General features: G+C 37.1%; 1 protein-coding gene across 6 annotated transcripts in view; it reads left to right on the forward strand.

Moving 5' to 3' along the window:
• The window catches only part of AP1S2 (adaptor related protein complex 1 subunit sigma 2), a 33,237-nt gene extending 17,263 nt beyond the window's left edge, over window positions 1-15,974 (forward strand). For 3 of the 6 annotated variants that reach the window (XM_090125211.1, XM_090125217.1, XM_031596069.2), the window contains one exon: window positions 14,002-15,974. In XM_090125211.1, the coding sequence (XP_089981337.1) occupies window positions 14,002-14,049 (48 nt within the window). In that variant the 3' untranslated portion in view covers window positions 14,050-15,974. Of the gene's footprint in view, window positions 1-2,975; window positions 3,071-10,366; window positions 11,757-14,001 lie in introns of those variants that run through there. The other 3 variants (XM_090125219.1, XM_090125222.1, XM_031596070.2) reach the window with 3 other exon arrangements.
• The last annotated feature ends 488 nt before the right edge of the window (window positions 15,975-16,462 follow it).

The following is a 16,462-nucleotide window of genomic DNA, read 5'->3' on the forward strand; positions in this document are numbered from 1 at the left end:
TCCTTACATACAATACATAGTTTTCAGCTGTCCTCTTGGTGCTGTAAAATAGACTTTCCTGCAAATACTTACAAATGATAGCATTTTGTTTAAAGCATTAGGAGTTTGTCCAAAAAATGAATAGTAGAACCTGCAGCTCTGCTCCACCTCTCACTCCTATTTGGGAAAAAAGTAGCTAACCTCTTTTCTCAGTTTCAAATGTGTTCTTGAAAAAGTGGCATTGAATATCCAAGCAGTTGTCATACAAGGGCTGCTCTGAAAGTAATGCCTCCTATTTTATTATGTTGGCCCATGATGTCAGAGACAGATGGTGATATGGCAGTAGAGGTTGAACCTTCCCACTGATATTCCATTACATTTTATTGCTGTATAACAGATGGCAACAGAAGGGCAGTCTGATACAAATGGCATCTGACGTGGAAGTGCATATGAAGTAAAGATGTGAAATTAAACTCCTCTGTGTGAGGAAAAAATGGCACCCACATTTGCTGATGGTTGGTGAACACTTCTGGAGACCAGACAGTGGATGTGAGCACAGTAACAGGTAGATGGTGTGTTTCAGCAGTGGCAACAGTGGGTCACCTCTGCTGATGCAGGTTTTTCTGTATGCAGACTTTTTCTTGTTCATTGCTGGTGAAAATCCATAGTTCATGGGTAGTGACTATTGAAAGAGTGCTGAGGATATGCTTTATCACACAGTTATACTGTGCTCTGCTACAGTTTCCTTGGGAATAAAAGGGACACATTACTTTCAGAGCAACATAAGATATCATACTTCATCCCCTTACCATTCTTAGACTGCTTTTTTTTTTTCTCTGGTAACTTTAAATAACAATTTGTGTAAGAGGGTGTGTGATTTGTCTTTTTTCTTTGCCTTTTTTAATATAAATGCAGTTACATTCTTGGAAATTTCTCACTTTTTGGGATGTCAAGAAGCTTAGGGCTTCATTATCATAGGTTTGCAGGCTTTGATTTCTTAATGTTCTAGAAATCCAGTTGTCTTTCCAGAAACATGGTCAGATCATAATCTGTCCTTCACTTTGATTTGAAAATGATAGATGTCAGTCTGCACTTCCTTTTTTGTGTGGACCTTTAACATCTTATTTTAATAAATCTATCTCCATATTGCTTTTTTTTCCTTTGTTTCCTTTTTATTCTTTGGGGTGTGTGCATGTGAGATGTGAGTGATCTTTTTTTTTTTAAAAATCAGAAGTTGTTTAGAATATTGTGAGGATGGCATCTTCCATGTAAGTGTAGTGTGTGCATTCAGTTTGTTTTGCAAATTGAAATGCTATGAACAGTTATTAGTATGATGAATTATTACAAGTTGAGTTCCTGCTGTTTCTGGTAGATATTCAATATGCTCTCTGATATGAATTCCAATACTATTAAACAATATCTCCTTCACACAGCTTTCTGTGGAGTTGATTATTTGTTGATATAAGCAATTCTTATAAAACGGTTAAAGATGTATTAACAGTATGCTGAACTGATACTTAATAGTTCTATTAAGGATATGATTATTATCTCTGTGCGCTGAACTCCTGATAGATTTTTCCAGAAATAGTTTTCTATCACTTTTCTGTAGAAGCAGTGCATCATGGCGATATGAAAATTTTAGCTCTGCTGAATAAGCCATAGTTGTTTTCAGGAGCTTTGTCACGTGCATTCAGTCAATAAACAGGAAATTCAGAGAACAACTGAACAAGATTTCTTGACAGTAAGTAGTATTTTGTCTTCAGAATTCAGTGCCCCTTTTAAATGGGCACATAAACTTCCATTTTAATAGAACGTGTTTTCTAATTCTCTCAGAGTGCTGGAAAGAGCGAAGCTAAATGTATGAACCTTGTGGTAGTGAGGAAGAAATTCCATTTTACTCTGGTATGTGAGATGTGTTATGTTGCAGTACTACTGTCCTGCACTAAAACTCTCATAACCGGTGGAGATGTTTTTAGAGCTCCACAGAGTAGTAGATAAAAAAAAGTATGGATGCCCACAGGAGGGATCTCATGGAGTTCAGTTTTAAGTTCTGATTTTTGTGTGTCTGGCTGTGTGCATTTTAAATGTTAGGTGTGTTGTTGGTGTGTAGGGGAGCTCCGCTTTCTATTGCCAGTCTGAGAAGGCTAGCGGTACTGGCTATCAAGATGTGTTGGATGTGTGCATGTTGTAATCTTATACTGAAAATTTGATTTGAAATGGAGGAAAGAAGATTTCTCAAAACAAACTTGTAGACTGTAGGCCTTCTTGGACTAAGTACATTTGATTAATGTATGGATTAATGTGAAAATGTTCAAATTCTTGCACCACTCATTACCTCGTGAAAATGACAGGGTTATCACATACAACTTGGCAGGTAATGATGGCAACTGTTAGAGGAGGAAATGCCATTACATGGCTCTTGAATTAAGTTGTTTACATTAAAGTATGGTAGATAAATAGAATCTTTTATCTCCTTCTGTGGAGCATATCTTACTTGGATACCAATGCTAGTTACACTATGTGAAATGGTCACTGGATTAAATATGTGTTAATTTGATATCATCCTGTGCTATTATGTTCTCAAATCTGTTAAGGTTGCGCTAATTACCTGATTTTAAGTTCTCATCAAGCACAGGTCAACCTTCCTAAATAACTATAGAGCTTATTCTCCAAGGTATTTATATCCTTTAGCTTGTTAAGAAATGAAATATAAACTAATGCACTTTTTTAATGCATCGTCTTGGAAGCCTTGAACATATGTTCTTTATTGATGCATTTGTTTGCTTAACAGTGAACTGTTAGTAGGACCTAATAAAATTGTATTAATGAATAACTATAGCTGAAGTAAATCTAAGTTAACTAACTGAATTTATTTTTGCATATAGTGCAGAGTATTTTTCTAACTTTTATTTTAAACGGAAATAAGCTGTAAATAGTTTGTTTTTGTTTTTAAAGTAGATGGTATTACATTTTCTTGCTCGATTTTGTGTTTGTAGAGCCAGAATGAAGACTGGGGAGGTTTGTCTGAGGATATCTTATGATTAAGAGCAATCTAAGACATTAGCCCTTTTGACCCCCATCTAGACGATTGGTAACTACGAAGTTTACCATTTTGGTGGCATGGATTAAATGGGTGCTATGCAAAGACTGTTGCACGTGTAATTAAATCCTTGCAAGGATAAACAAAAATGGGTGATGGGCTTAACCTTCTGCAACACTTGCATGATGGTCTCTGAAGAGTGCTTTGAGTGTTCCCTGTTTATTTTCCTTTTTTGTACTAACTGCATCAACTCGAAGCATCTGACTTCTACTAGCTTTCTTTTGGTGTTGATAATTAATGGGATAATGCAAGTTAGTGAAATGGATACCAAAACTAATAACTAAACTGAGTTTGGCTTTATTTACTTACAATCAACCCATGCAAAAGTGTCTTTACTGGAAAATGAGCTGTTTACATCTGCTGTGCAAAGAAAGTAGGCCCTAAAAAGACTGGGTGCTGCTGCAATTGACTGTATATCAAGTGCCGGATGCTGCATGACAAAACAAAGCTTATTTGCATATATAGTGCATTGCAACATATTTTTGTCCAAAGCAAAAGTGGAATACATTGTGGCAGTCCTACTAATAAAGGTAAGATTTTATCTTAAATAAGGCAAGTTTCAAAAACATGAAAATGATTTGCTGGAGGAAAACTTAATTAGTTTGGTGCTTCTTTGATACCATGATGTACAAGTAGTTCAGTAAACAAATTGTTTTTTGTAATATGGAACTGTAGGAATAGATACAATTTCATGTGCAGCTTTATAAATACCAGAGTTTAGTTTACAGACCAGAGAAAATACTGTAATTGACTAATGTTTTGGTAACATGTTCAAAATCAAATTCACTGTTGTATGGATAGCTTTGTCATTTTAAAGTTACTTAGTATATACTGCAATTGATCAGTGTTGGGGTTTAGGGATTAACTAATATGATAGCATATTAGATCAGTAGTATTATGGCAGCCAGCAAGAGTCACTTGTTCAAAATAGAATTACTTACGTGTATCTGAACATAATCTAAAACTTTCAGAAAACCTGAATGATAAAAATTGATTTCTTCCCACATCTTTCTCTGTACAATTATTGTTTTCCCTCTCCTTCATGGTACCAAGTTTGTACGTAAGGGGTGATTTTCATAGTGAGGTTGGTATTGATTGTGCAAACGTAAAAATTTGTGACTTGGAATAGATAAGTTGGTTTAGACCTATGCTAAGCATAGAGGTTTTACTTAAAAGTGCTGATCTATTTTGTTGACTTAGACTGCCACAGAGACTAATTCTGGAACATGCAGGCTCAAGCTTATAGAATGCTGGGAGACCTGAGTTTTATCTACAGAATATGTCCTGGATGGATTCTGTGTACAGGTGTGGTTTTAGCTGTCCAGATATGTTTTGTCCCTATTGATTTAAACAGTGTTCTTAACAGTTTCTCATAGAATGCTTCTTCCTGGCCTATACTCTTTCCTGAAAGAAGCAAAGTGGTAATCACTGTGTACTGAGCATGATTTCTACCTGTAATGACTCTACAGTTGGGCAAATGGGAATGGTGTCTGCTATGGTGAATGGAGAGGTGAACAGGTAGATGAATGCATATAATGACAGGAATAGTTTGTGTGCTGGAAGTTACTGCTGCTTGTGTATTCAGTTGAGAGTGTTCAGCAGTAAAGAAAAATACCCTGAGATAAAGAAGGTAGGCTGTGGGCAAGACGAGCCTTTGATTCATAAAGCTTCTGTGCACGGATTATCCTGATACTTAACTAAGAGGTTATACAGGTTCAGTGTACTTAATCTGTATTACTCTGTCCAGCATAAACACACACTAAAAGAGTAGAACTCGGGTTTTTGAGGGTTATTTCAGAAAGATTTCCTAGGGTTTTGAATTCTGCCGCTGCTAAGTTATTGCAAGTGTTATAACACATTCAGAAATAGTCTATTCCATACAGAGTTCGGCTAGATTTTACCATTTTGTAACAATGGTCTGTGTGCCTGTGTTGTAAAAGGCCAGTGTTCCCCAGATGTTTTGTCTTGACTCCTGTCTGCTATGCACCCTGAGGTCAGTGTAGTTAAGTTCCAATTTACTTATACTGCCCTGTTATTGTCTGAAGTCACGGGAGTGCGTTAAGGAGCTTCAGCAGCAGTGGACTTGGAGTTTTCAGCAGTTCTTCCTCTTCCTATTTATTATACACCCAATAAACTATTTTCATGGCCATGCTATAACTGGATTTCAGATCAAACTGAATCTACTTAAATTGTTCGTTTATGAAAACATAGCAGCTTTTGTTTTCCTTGTTAACAAATTAGCCCTGCAAATATTTGTTTGAAGAGCCATAAGAGAGAAAAGTGCTGCAGGAACAATAAGGAGTGAAACTGCTTAAGCGGTGTTACCAGGGAATCTGAGTGATACGGGATGTGACATGTCTCTTATGAGAATGTATTCTGGTCATCCCTTCAGAAATTCAGCCCAGCAGTTTAAGAAATGCTTTCCTTAAGCATAGGGGAATAAGTAATGTAAGTCTCTAGTTGCAGTGCAGGACTGGAAGAAAATGGAAGAAAACACTAATGAATCTTAATGTGTGAAGTGTGGCAACCTGCCAAACATGCAGACACTGGTAGAGGAAAACTCAGTGACTTGTTAGAACTTTGGCTACAGTACAGATCATTCAGCAGCAGTGTTTGCTTAAAACGTCTGTGTTCCTGTGTTGGGGTAGCAGAGCCTCCAGTGGATGTTTAGAATCGTCCTTCCTTAAAGATTAAACTGTTAATTCTTTGTAGCTCACTTTGTAGCAGCCGATTGGCAGAGATAATGCACTGCCTCCCTGAGCGATTATCACCTCTGATCCAGCAGATCAGAAATAGCAAGTAAGGAGCGGGAGGCAGCCAGCCTTATCCAGTTACAGTTCATGAAGTTTCCGTGGGTATTTTTACTCCTGCTTTTGAGAGGGAGGCAGACAGGTCACTGCTGATCTGATGTTGTATCCGCTGTTGAGGTAATGCTTTGGACGCAAACAGTGTGCATATGATAGAACGTTTTCCTGAGAAAGACTTGCATGATGACAGCTGCTTCAAACAGTGTTGTAACGACTAATTTGTGTCAGTCCTGAATGTTTTTTGTTTAAATCTTCTGAGTATAGGAAATTGCAGGCAAGAATCTTGACTTGGAGTTGGCGCTGGTGTAGGATTGTACTTTGTTTTTCAGCAGTATCATAGCTGATAGTTGAACACTTGCAAGATTTCATGGGTTTTTCTAGGCGCTCTGTGGAAACGCATTACTCACAAAGGAGAGCAGACCTTTCCCAATAACTATGTAATTGCAGCTTCTGAATACTTAACTAAGCAAAGGTTGGGATACAGGTGCTCTACTATTTTGAAATCCTTGAAACTTCAAGTGAACAATAGCAATTTTCTAAAGCAGCTTCTCATTAGAAATATTTCTTAATAAAGACTCAGCAATTACTTTCACACTCTTTCTAAACAAGTGCTTGCTAGTGTTAATCTTTTTCCTACTGTAAAGTTTTGTGTTTTTAAACAGAATAATTCCCAAACTGCAGAGCATTCCATGATGCAGTTTTGTCTGTTGTTATTTTAGATGCTAGGAGGCGGAAAAACAACGAACAAAAAACAACAAATCACCAAGTCTTTATCAAAAGATAGCTGCTATATTGTTTTGCCTGTGTGTTAGCATGGCTTACCTTATTGGATGTGTGCTGGGTCTTGATTAGAAAAAGGCTGAAAGTAAAACTTATGCAAACTTTACCTGACAAAGGAAGCATGCCAAGTATGAAGTCTGTTTCACGGTGTGAAGCGTTCACACAAGAAATTGTCAGCAGTGCAAAACACTGAGCTTGAGGAAGCTTGGTTTAAGCTTAAATTGTTTTTTGTTTCTTTATTGCCTAAAGGAAAGAGTGTTTTCTTATCCACTGCAGACACAAAATAACTTGAATTGTGGCTAAAAAATAAATTCGAATAGAAATTAGAAAAAATTCAGTGATGATAATAATTGGCGTAGATTGCCTGGAGGACATTAAAGGCATTCAGCAATGGAAACTTTTTAACAGATTAAATACCTCTGCATAATGTTACAGGTATGCTGTTTGGAGGGCTGGATTAAGTGAAGTCCCTTCTAATTTTATTATGACTAATTTTTTTAATTATGTTTAGTCATGACAAAATTGGTTGAGAAAAATGTCAGTAGAATTGGGCTAGCTAGATAGATCTGTGACTCAAATACTACAATTTTTCTAATTTAAAAGTCTCTGAGAACTTGGGCTGAAAATTTCAGAGTTCTGACTAACTTTTAAAGCAGCTTGCAAATGCAGATAACCTTTTTGAAAAGGATAGTAATTAGAATCTCAAAACTGCGTTTAAGTCAAATAAGCAGTGTACATTCAGATTTTTAAAACAAGTGATGAATGTTTTAGAGGTAGTATTTTGTTGGTAGTTTGTGTTGTAAGACCCTCTTCTGCAGCTGCTAGATAGACTTAGAAAGTCATTAGAACAGATTGCTGCCTGGGTCTGAGGACATTCTTCAGAGGTTCAGGTGTAGCCTGAGGTCTGTGCAGTCCCATACGAGGAAGGCAATGTAATCTAGATGCTGGTTGCAGAAGTTGACATCTGTTCTTTCCTCCCCACAAGTGGGTTTTCTGGTATTCAGACCTTCACTTCTCTAGAGACTGTATGGAAGGAAATGCTGTAATAAATTTAACAGATCATAGCTGTGAAGCATGTGGGAATTTCCTCCTAGTATCTAATCTTAATCTCCCATCTTTTAGTTTAAAGCCATCACCTTTTGTCTTATTACTACATTCCCTGATGGAGTTCCTCTTCAGCTTTCCTGTATGTCCCCTGCAGGTACTGGAAGGACACAGTGAGGTCTCCCCAGAGCCTTCTTTTCTCCAGGCTGAGCAACCCCAGCTTCCATAGTCTTTCTTACTCCAGCCCTCTGTCTTTTTGGCCTCCTCTGGACCTGCTCCAACAGCACCACATCCTTCCTGTGCTGGGGAGCCCTGATACTGGATGCAGTTCTCATGACAGGTCCTCATGAGGGCAGAGTAGACAGTAACAATCCCCTGTCTTCTGATGCAGCCTAGGATGCACTTGGCCTTCTGGGCTGCAAATGCACAGTGCTGGCTGTGTCAAGCTTCTCTCTGACTAGAAATAGTTGGTCAATTTTATTTTTCCTTTGTGTTGTTTATCAGGCTGCCACAGCACCATTCTGCCTCTGTAGTAATGTTCTAGGATGTCCTCAGTGGGATACAAAGATCTCACTAAAACTGCGGTGTTTTCTATTTCACAGTTTTGCTGATATCATTTTGTTTCTCAGTTACTGTTGTCTTCCATTTCATCTCTCAGGTTCACCTCTACAATGTCAGTTTATTGCTAGACTAGTTGCAGGTGGTGTTCATATGTTCCATAGGCTAAAAAGCTGGCAGGAGTGAAATGACCATTTTCTTCCTGTTGTTATCTAACAACCTGTCTTGCCTTATCAGTAGACAATAAATTTCTGTCAGGATGAGGCACTAATCCTCCAAGAGTAATTTGAGTCAGTCATCTAATTTTGTGTACTGGGGATTTCACATCAAAGAGATTTCATTCTTTGAGCTATAAACAATTGAAAATAGGAATTGGGTGGAGAACACCTGGGGGGTGCGCGAAGGGGGTTGGAATAGTCAAGATAAACTTGTGCAGTAGTTTGAAAAGTGCTGAAACTGAGAAGTAACCAAGTGAATAAACAAAAAGGAAAGGAACACTTCCGTGTCTTTGTCAGTGTAGAACTGATAGGTAAAATCTGAAAATACAAACTTGTAACAATTTGGCATTTTAGATTGCTACAGCATGCCTGGATTTCAGTTGTCTTCATGAAGCCATGTCATGCTAACAGTGTGAGGAAAGCAGAAGTTCTCCAAAATAATCTTTAGGAATGTTTTATCTCTGGAGACTTCATCAGTTCTGATGTTACTCTGGTGGCTCAGAGCTCCTACACATTGGGATTAGTGCTGTATACTGTCAGTTTGAAGTTTTCTTTTTCAGTTAAAAATATGCCTAAATTCTCCTGCATTTTGATTTTTACTGTAATCTGTCTCTTCTCTTTAGTAAGAGGTTTTGAGAGTTGGAATTCCATTTGTAATTCACTGCTGTACACAGAGTTCTACCCCAAATCACAGGAGGCCTCATATAATTTGTTTGCAGCTGTCATTTGAGAACTGCTGGATTTGTATTTGGCTTGTTTATAATGATTTTAAATACCTAGTATGAAATAATGTTCATATTACTGATACTGAAAAAGCAGTATAAATCCTGTGAACCTTCTAGTATATATATTTTTTTTTGGGGGGGGGGGGGGGGTCAAATTGGAGATAACTTCATGACATTTGAGCTCGTATGTTTTGTGGATCAACTGAGATGACAATACTGCTTTGAAATATATGAGACAGAAGAAATAGGTTGAGAAGTAATGGGAACTTTTTTTTCCTGAGGTTCCTTTTATTTTCAGGGTGTGGTGCTAAATTAGTTTGAAGCTTTTAATTGATACAGAATGAAAGATGGTAGCTAATACCAGAGTGGTTTTTGCTCCCGGAAGATGCTTAATTGGCATACCCAGAATATATACTTCTGAATAGCATAAAAGTGATTGCATAAAATCTATCTTCAGAGCACTGGTTTATGTATGAAAAATGTTGAGTATTGTGTGATTTGTAACTCATCTTTCAACAAATTGTGTACTAACTTTCATGCAGATAAAATGAGAGTTGGGGTATTAAGTTCAGTGGCATAATTAAAAAGCAGAGAACTTTGCCTGTTGTGATAGGTGTCTCAGATTCCTCCCATTTTTTAAACAGGCAATCTTGAAAAGAACAGTAGTTTTTATATCGAGTAGTCCCCCCTGCTGCTTTGCATGGTGCTCCTCACGGTTGCATTCTGGAGGCCTGTTAGTAGTTGTGTGTCTGTGAGAGGGAATATGGTAGGTGATGTCAAGAGCTCCTGCAGTATGCTGCCCTGCCTCTGATAGCAGCCAGCAGTTGGTATCTGCCAAAGGGGCTAGAATGTAGCAGTAGGGTAAGCCATCTCTGGAACTCAGCTTTAAACAATTTTTGGTTGAGAAGAATCATTGGACTTTTGTAATACAGTAATTACAATGTGAAGTTCTGTATGTTGGTGCTGCCATCATACAATTATGGGGGAGGGGGGATAAAACCATTATTTTCCCCCCTTAGGCTTGTCAAAAATACAGTATTTTATTTTTGTATAAAATGTCCTTTCATGTCAGGAATACAGGAGAGAATCTTTTTTTTCCTTGCATATTTGTCTACCTTTCTGTTATGTGTAAGAATATGTACATTTCTTTTGTAGCCACGTCATGAATACTTTAATGTCCCAGTGTACTAAATGGCTTCATTCATCATGCATGCAGAATTTCAGAGGAGATAGACCTGTGCCTTACTCATGACAGAACATTATCATCAGCTTGGTGAATCCAGTCATCTTACATCTAATAGAATACCACAACCATTCTCTGCTGTTGTACTTTCCTCCTCCCCTTCTGTTTTACAGTGTTGTCTCTTCACGTGTCTCATTTCAACAAAACTTGTGCTTGTCAGCATATGGTTTAACTTTTTTTATTGTGTTTGTAAGCTTGAATTCTTATGCTTAAAAGTTCTGTAGTATTGTATGAACTAAACATCTATATACTGCAACACCTGTACTGTAACACTACTTGACCTGTGTTCATAGAATCATGTAATATCCTTTTAAGTGAGTTTTGGTGGTATTTAAATATACCATTAAAATTGGAAGATATTTACAGAAAAATTAGTGAAGGAGTAGTGGTATGTGGAACTGATACTTATGTATACACAAGTATTAAACATTGTACATAATTCTACATAGTCCTTGCATCTTGAGTAAGATGCTCATAGCAGTATCCTTTTCTGAAGCTGGTACAATAGCGTGCCTTAGCCTCCAGGAGAGGGAAGATGAAATTGTTAGGGCAATAAAAGTGACTTGTGGAAATTACATTTGTATTTCAGTGTTCAAAACAATGGTGTCAGTACACAGTTCCTGTTACTGAGGGAGACCTTACAGGTGGTTAGGATGGGAAGGATTTTTAATACTTGAAATATGTCTCCTTCAGTTGATGCTTGCAGTTTTAAATGCAAGTACAGTATGTGTTAGCAAACTGCCACATGCGTAAATATGATGAACTTCCAGTTAAAAAGAGTGATCAGAATGGGGAGAGCATATATTGCACCCTCTGTTTGGCTAGTAGAAGAGAATATTTTGTGACCCAAAACTAGTACTATTTTTGAAAATTCCTGAAAGGTAATGAGCAAAGAGGTGGCTACTGAAGTTGACTGTAAGTAGCTAGCTCTGCATCCTGTATGTGGTAATGCACTACATTTCAAATATTAAACTGACATAAAGATGGGTTATTTAGGGGATGGGACAAAAGCTTGGGTTAGACATGCAGCATTCTGAAGTTGTAGAAGACAAGATCATAGGAGTGGTTTTCCATTTCCAAGTTTGCCTTTTTTTTTTTTCCTAAGACATTAACAGTGTGTCTAAATGTCTGGTTAATGCTGCTTTAGCCTGCATTATTTCATGCCTGTTGGCTTAAAATGCTGTGCATTGAGCTGTAATGAGATGCTGTTTTTCTTGTTACCTGTATACAGCTGCTTGCTTCTAAATGACTAGGTAATGAATTAGCTTTCCTGGCATGTTTGAAATAAAAATATTGCATGCACTTTTGTCTCACGTGAATGGCTTTTTTCCTCATCTGTGTTGTGATATATTTCATATTTGCATCGTTTGCCTTGGGTGGTTCTGAGCTGCAGGTAGGGTATAATACTGCAGAATGTATTCCACAACAATTGCATAAAATGTTTGACACTTCTAAGTAACACAGACAAAATATAATCCATTTCATTTGTTTCTTAAAAGTCATAATTAATGAAATTATTCTAGCCAAACACACTAGCTTTTAGATGTTACCATTGAAATAATATTGTCAGTGTGCACATAAGAGGACATGTCTGCCTCAATGCTAAGGCTGTAGTACTAAACCAGTAACATCTTACTGAGTTTTGCCAGTGAGGAATACCTGTGGGCAAGTAGCCAATGTCCTTGAAATATGTTGCTTTACATTCACTGTCAGCTGAGGACCTTGATTTATTTGAAGAAACTTAATCTTGATTTAAGTATATGCCTGGTGAAAATTACTGCAACTTCCACCGGGCAGCAGGGATGATAATGCTGAACTGTTTTAAAGACTGTAGCAGTGGTGTACAGTATTTCTTCAGAGTGATTGGGCGGCTTTTTTTGGTGTAATTTCATAAATACACTGCATCACCACTGGCTAATGGTCAACTTTCACTCTTGTTTTATCAGTTTAAAACTTGGAAATAATGTTTTATTACAAATACTTTCAAGACCTGAAATCCTTGAAGTTAAATCTTGGGTTTTTTTTTTTCCTTTTGTATTCTGTTGCTGTAATTGGTTAAAAATCTAGAGGTTTTTCTGGAGCAAAATTCTTGAAATTATTGGAAAGGGGAGAGGCATATCCTTTAAAATGAACAGAAAAAAAGTAAGAGAGCCTTTCCTTCAAGCAGTGTCTCCTTCAGGGAGATTTCTTTTAAAATGCACAAGTAAATCTTTAAGCCTGCCATACTGTCTGTCTTCATCAAGGTCACTGTGTTCTAAGCATATTTAAATATTGCATCAGTGAGAAAACTCTACATCCTTAATACTGAGTACTTTGTGACCAGATTTAAATTACTTTTTTTTTTTCTTGGAGTTTATTTGGAAGCCACCTCCAAGTGCTCAGCAGCAGCAGCCTTTTCCAAGCACTGACTTATTTACAAGTGAATTTGCTTTAACGTAGTATCATTTTTCCTTCAATGTTAAGTAGTCTTACATATTAATTGAATGTAATGAGAATTATGTGTGTGATCATATTGTGCTACGTAGTCAAAATTGGTAGAGACTAAGTTCTGGTGTTTACAAGATTTAAGGCTTTTAATTATGTATTTTACTGACAAATTATTGTTAAAAATATTTAGGAAAGAATTGAAATATAATTTGTTTGCTGCTTTAACTGCTATCTGCCTTCTTCCTGCTTCATGACATGTCTTGTTTTAGGATGCTAAAGTAAGTTTATTCATACTTTGGATATTAAAACTACTTACATTTCCATAAAGACACAGTATCCCTTTTTTATATACTATCATACTGTTAATAATTATTGAAATGTGCCATCTAAGATACCAAAGTACTTTTTTTTCCAAGATGCTGTAGGTTTAATGAATACAAAACCAATGATAACTCTTTGGAATTGTGTATGAAACTTGCTCTGACTATAAACAAAACTTTCTAAGACTAGAATTAACCTAAAATTTTGTATTCTACCTGCTGTAGAAGAATTCAATTTCAATCCTGCCAATTCCTCCACTCTGGTCAGTTTATTGGCACCAGCTGTACCACGGTACCTTGACTTGGTTTTATATAAATGAAGCATGGGGCCAGCGTAAAAAGTCTTTGCTATTCATAAAGATCTTGAGGGATACTGTATCTAAGTAGCATCAGTCATTTCATTTGTCTGTTTATTCATTCTTCCCTACCAGAGACCCATGAAACAATTTACCATAAACTGACAAACTCCATTGCAAGATGCTTCCCCATCCTTCCCCCAGTTCATATCTCTATTACTGGGTTGTGATTTGATCCCTGCTGGTGCATCTGAATTGCTTCTTTTTATTATGCTTCAGGGCAATAAAATCTGCCAGCTATTCCTGTGAACCATGACAATCTAATTAGCAGCACTTTGAAAAGTGCAGCTAATGCCATGTTTGCAAACCACAGTGCTTTTATACTTCCATGTCTTTCAACTTCTCTTTTTTAATTAAGCATCTTTCATACTAACTGTCATGTATGGTACCGTTCAGTAGATGTGCAGGATCCATTCACCACTGTCTCAAATTTTCCCTCCATAGGAAGCAGAGACCCCACGTAGTGTACTTGAAGAAATTGGATTGACATAAGTCTTCACTTCAGCTGATGACATCTCAGTGTTTCATACTGTAAATGTTCACTGCCTTCATTGTAATGTTTAGCTAATGGTGTAAGATGCTGTTTGTCAGTATTACTGTTTTGCTAAGCTGCTTCATTCAGGCCTATAAGGGAAATACTCCTTTGAAAAGGGAACAAGAAATTAAAGGCCAAAAGTCATAAATGAAAGGGAATTTGATTTAAATTGACTCAGTGTCTCTTCTCACTGCATTTATAGAAAAAAAATTGCATTTAATTTCAATAAGTGTACTGTTTTTATAAGCAAATGACTTCAGGAAATAAATGTATCATTGACATATCTAAATGAAAAGAATACATGGACACCTTCAAGTATGAAATGTTGTAGAAATTGTGTTTATGCAACCAAAGACTTTTTGTTCATCTGCATTTTTAGTCAATAGTTGCCGTAATTCTGCTTTTGTTCAGTTAACGCGTTACAATTGGAAATAACTGTTTACTTCTGAATTTGCCATTATACCAAAGAATCCTGGTAGGATCTGCATATCCAACTGGTTAAAACTGTTAAGGTGGCATTGCTTTTTGCAAGACAACTGCAAACTGATCATTTACTAGCAGTGAAAGTGTATTTACATGTAATTATCTTGATGAAAACTGTGCAAGTTACTATGTTAAAAAGGGAATGCATGTAGTTTAAAAAAAAAGACAGAAAAAAATATCAAAATGGGGAAACTATTTTTAAACCAGTACTGGCTTGCTCTGAACATAGACACAAAAAAAGGAGGTAGCCTTTTTGACTGTATAGAGAGGTACGTAATGAAAATAGGATACTTTTGAACATGGGAGCTTTACAAAAGGGAGTTTTTATGATTTTCTTTTGAACTCTAGAAATTAATTTGTATTTATTCGTGTTTTGTAGTTACGCTTTAATGGGTGTATGAGCACCTTTAAGAAAAAGCATCAGCTTAATTTTGACTACTTTTCTTGACTTACTGCTTTCACATGTGGCACATCCCATAAATACTGTGCAGTAGAACCAACTAATTTGCAGTGAGAATTTTGTACACTACATTCACTGCAAATTGGGTAAAGTGAAATGAAGTAATAGTTCAACATTTTTTGCAGACTCTCAGAAGTTGTACACTAGAACTGTTTCACTTGAAGAAATTTGTTTGATGTATGCTTTTGAGTTCTGGGAAGGTAGTAGCACACTTTGGAGTAGCAGTGCTACTGTGCGCGTGCGTGGTCCCTGAGAATGTTCAGCTTTCTTTCTCCTCCCATCCCAGGAACTTCACTGTAGAATTCAAGTAAGTAGTGCCATGTATGTTTTCACAAAACTTAGTTTTGACATTGTTGCTGGAAGCAGTCGTGTGGTGCTAGCACAAGCAGTTACACAGCCAGCTGTGGCTCAATCTGATCTAGATTAAATGTAACCCACCAGCAAAAGGCTGGCACTGACTCATTCCCTGATCCAGATCCCAGTAGTGGTGTGGTGGCAGCAAAGGGACTGACCAGGGCAGAGGTAGGCTGGGTCTTGGGGCTGCAGCTTCAGTGGCTGTGCCACAGTGGAGCCTAAGAATCTGCAGTGTGCAAATTTGTCCAGTTAAGCCATTTCTGGGATTTAAATATACCAGATTACTCATGTTTAATGGAAGGCACACAAAAGCAGTCGTTAGTATTTTCCCGGTGCACAAGAGCAGGGATAGATGAGGTTCAAGTGGTGTTAGAATGACCCTTGGTGTGAGACTGAAGTTGTGAAATTACCTTAAGTCAAACCTGAAGCGATTTCCTATGTATTAAACATTTTTGAAGTTTACACTGTCACTTGTATGTGCTTGGCTGGGTTAAGCTTTGTTGTGATTGTGACAAATAAACTGTTTGACCTTTGTCGTACTGTCCCATTGGTTTAGTTGTAATAAATGTCCATTTTTACACCGTTGCTTTGTGCTTATATGTAATTAGTTCTGATCTTCTGCAGAGGGGGAAAAAAAAGGCTACTCATTGCTAGTTTAAAAAAAGGGGAATTTTATTACAGTGCTTAACTTGCTCTTGAGCACTTTATTAAAAAATGTGCGAGAATACTGTGTCCAAGATTAGTTATTTACATCCATTTAAATTCTACAGAAAGCAATAAATTAGCAAGTTCTTTGGAAGGCTTATCACATTAAACATGGAATTTATTAGAAAGGATGGTAAAGTGATGCGGTAGTCCCATTTCATTTGAAACTGAACCACGTACAGATTGAGAGGGGGTTCTAGATGATGATGATACAGTCTCGCTAGTCAGCTCCTCCAATGGAATTATGAGCATGGCCGTGCAGCATTACAATCTTACAATCCTCATTTCAGCCCCAAATTTCTCTTGGCTAATCTGTAATCTGCTTTCCAGCTTTCTAGAAAAACTGAACTCCTTGATGTAACCAGCAA

This window comes from Phasianus colchicus, chromosome 1, assembly GCF_987193195.1.
Source record: "Phasianus colchicus chromosome 1, bPhaCol1.hap1.1, whole genome shotgun sequence".
Lineage (NCBI taxonomy): Eukaryota > Metazoa > Chordata > Aves > Galliformes > Phasianidae > Phasianus > Phasianus colchicus.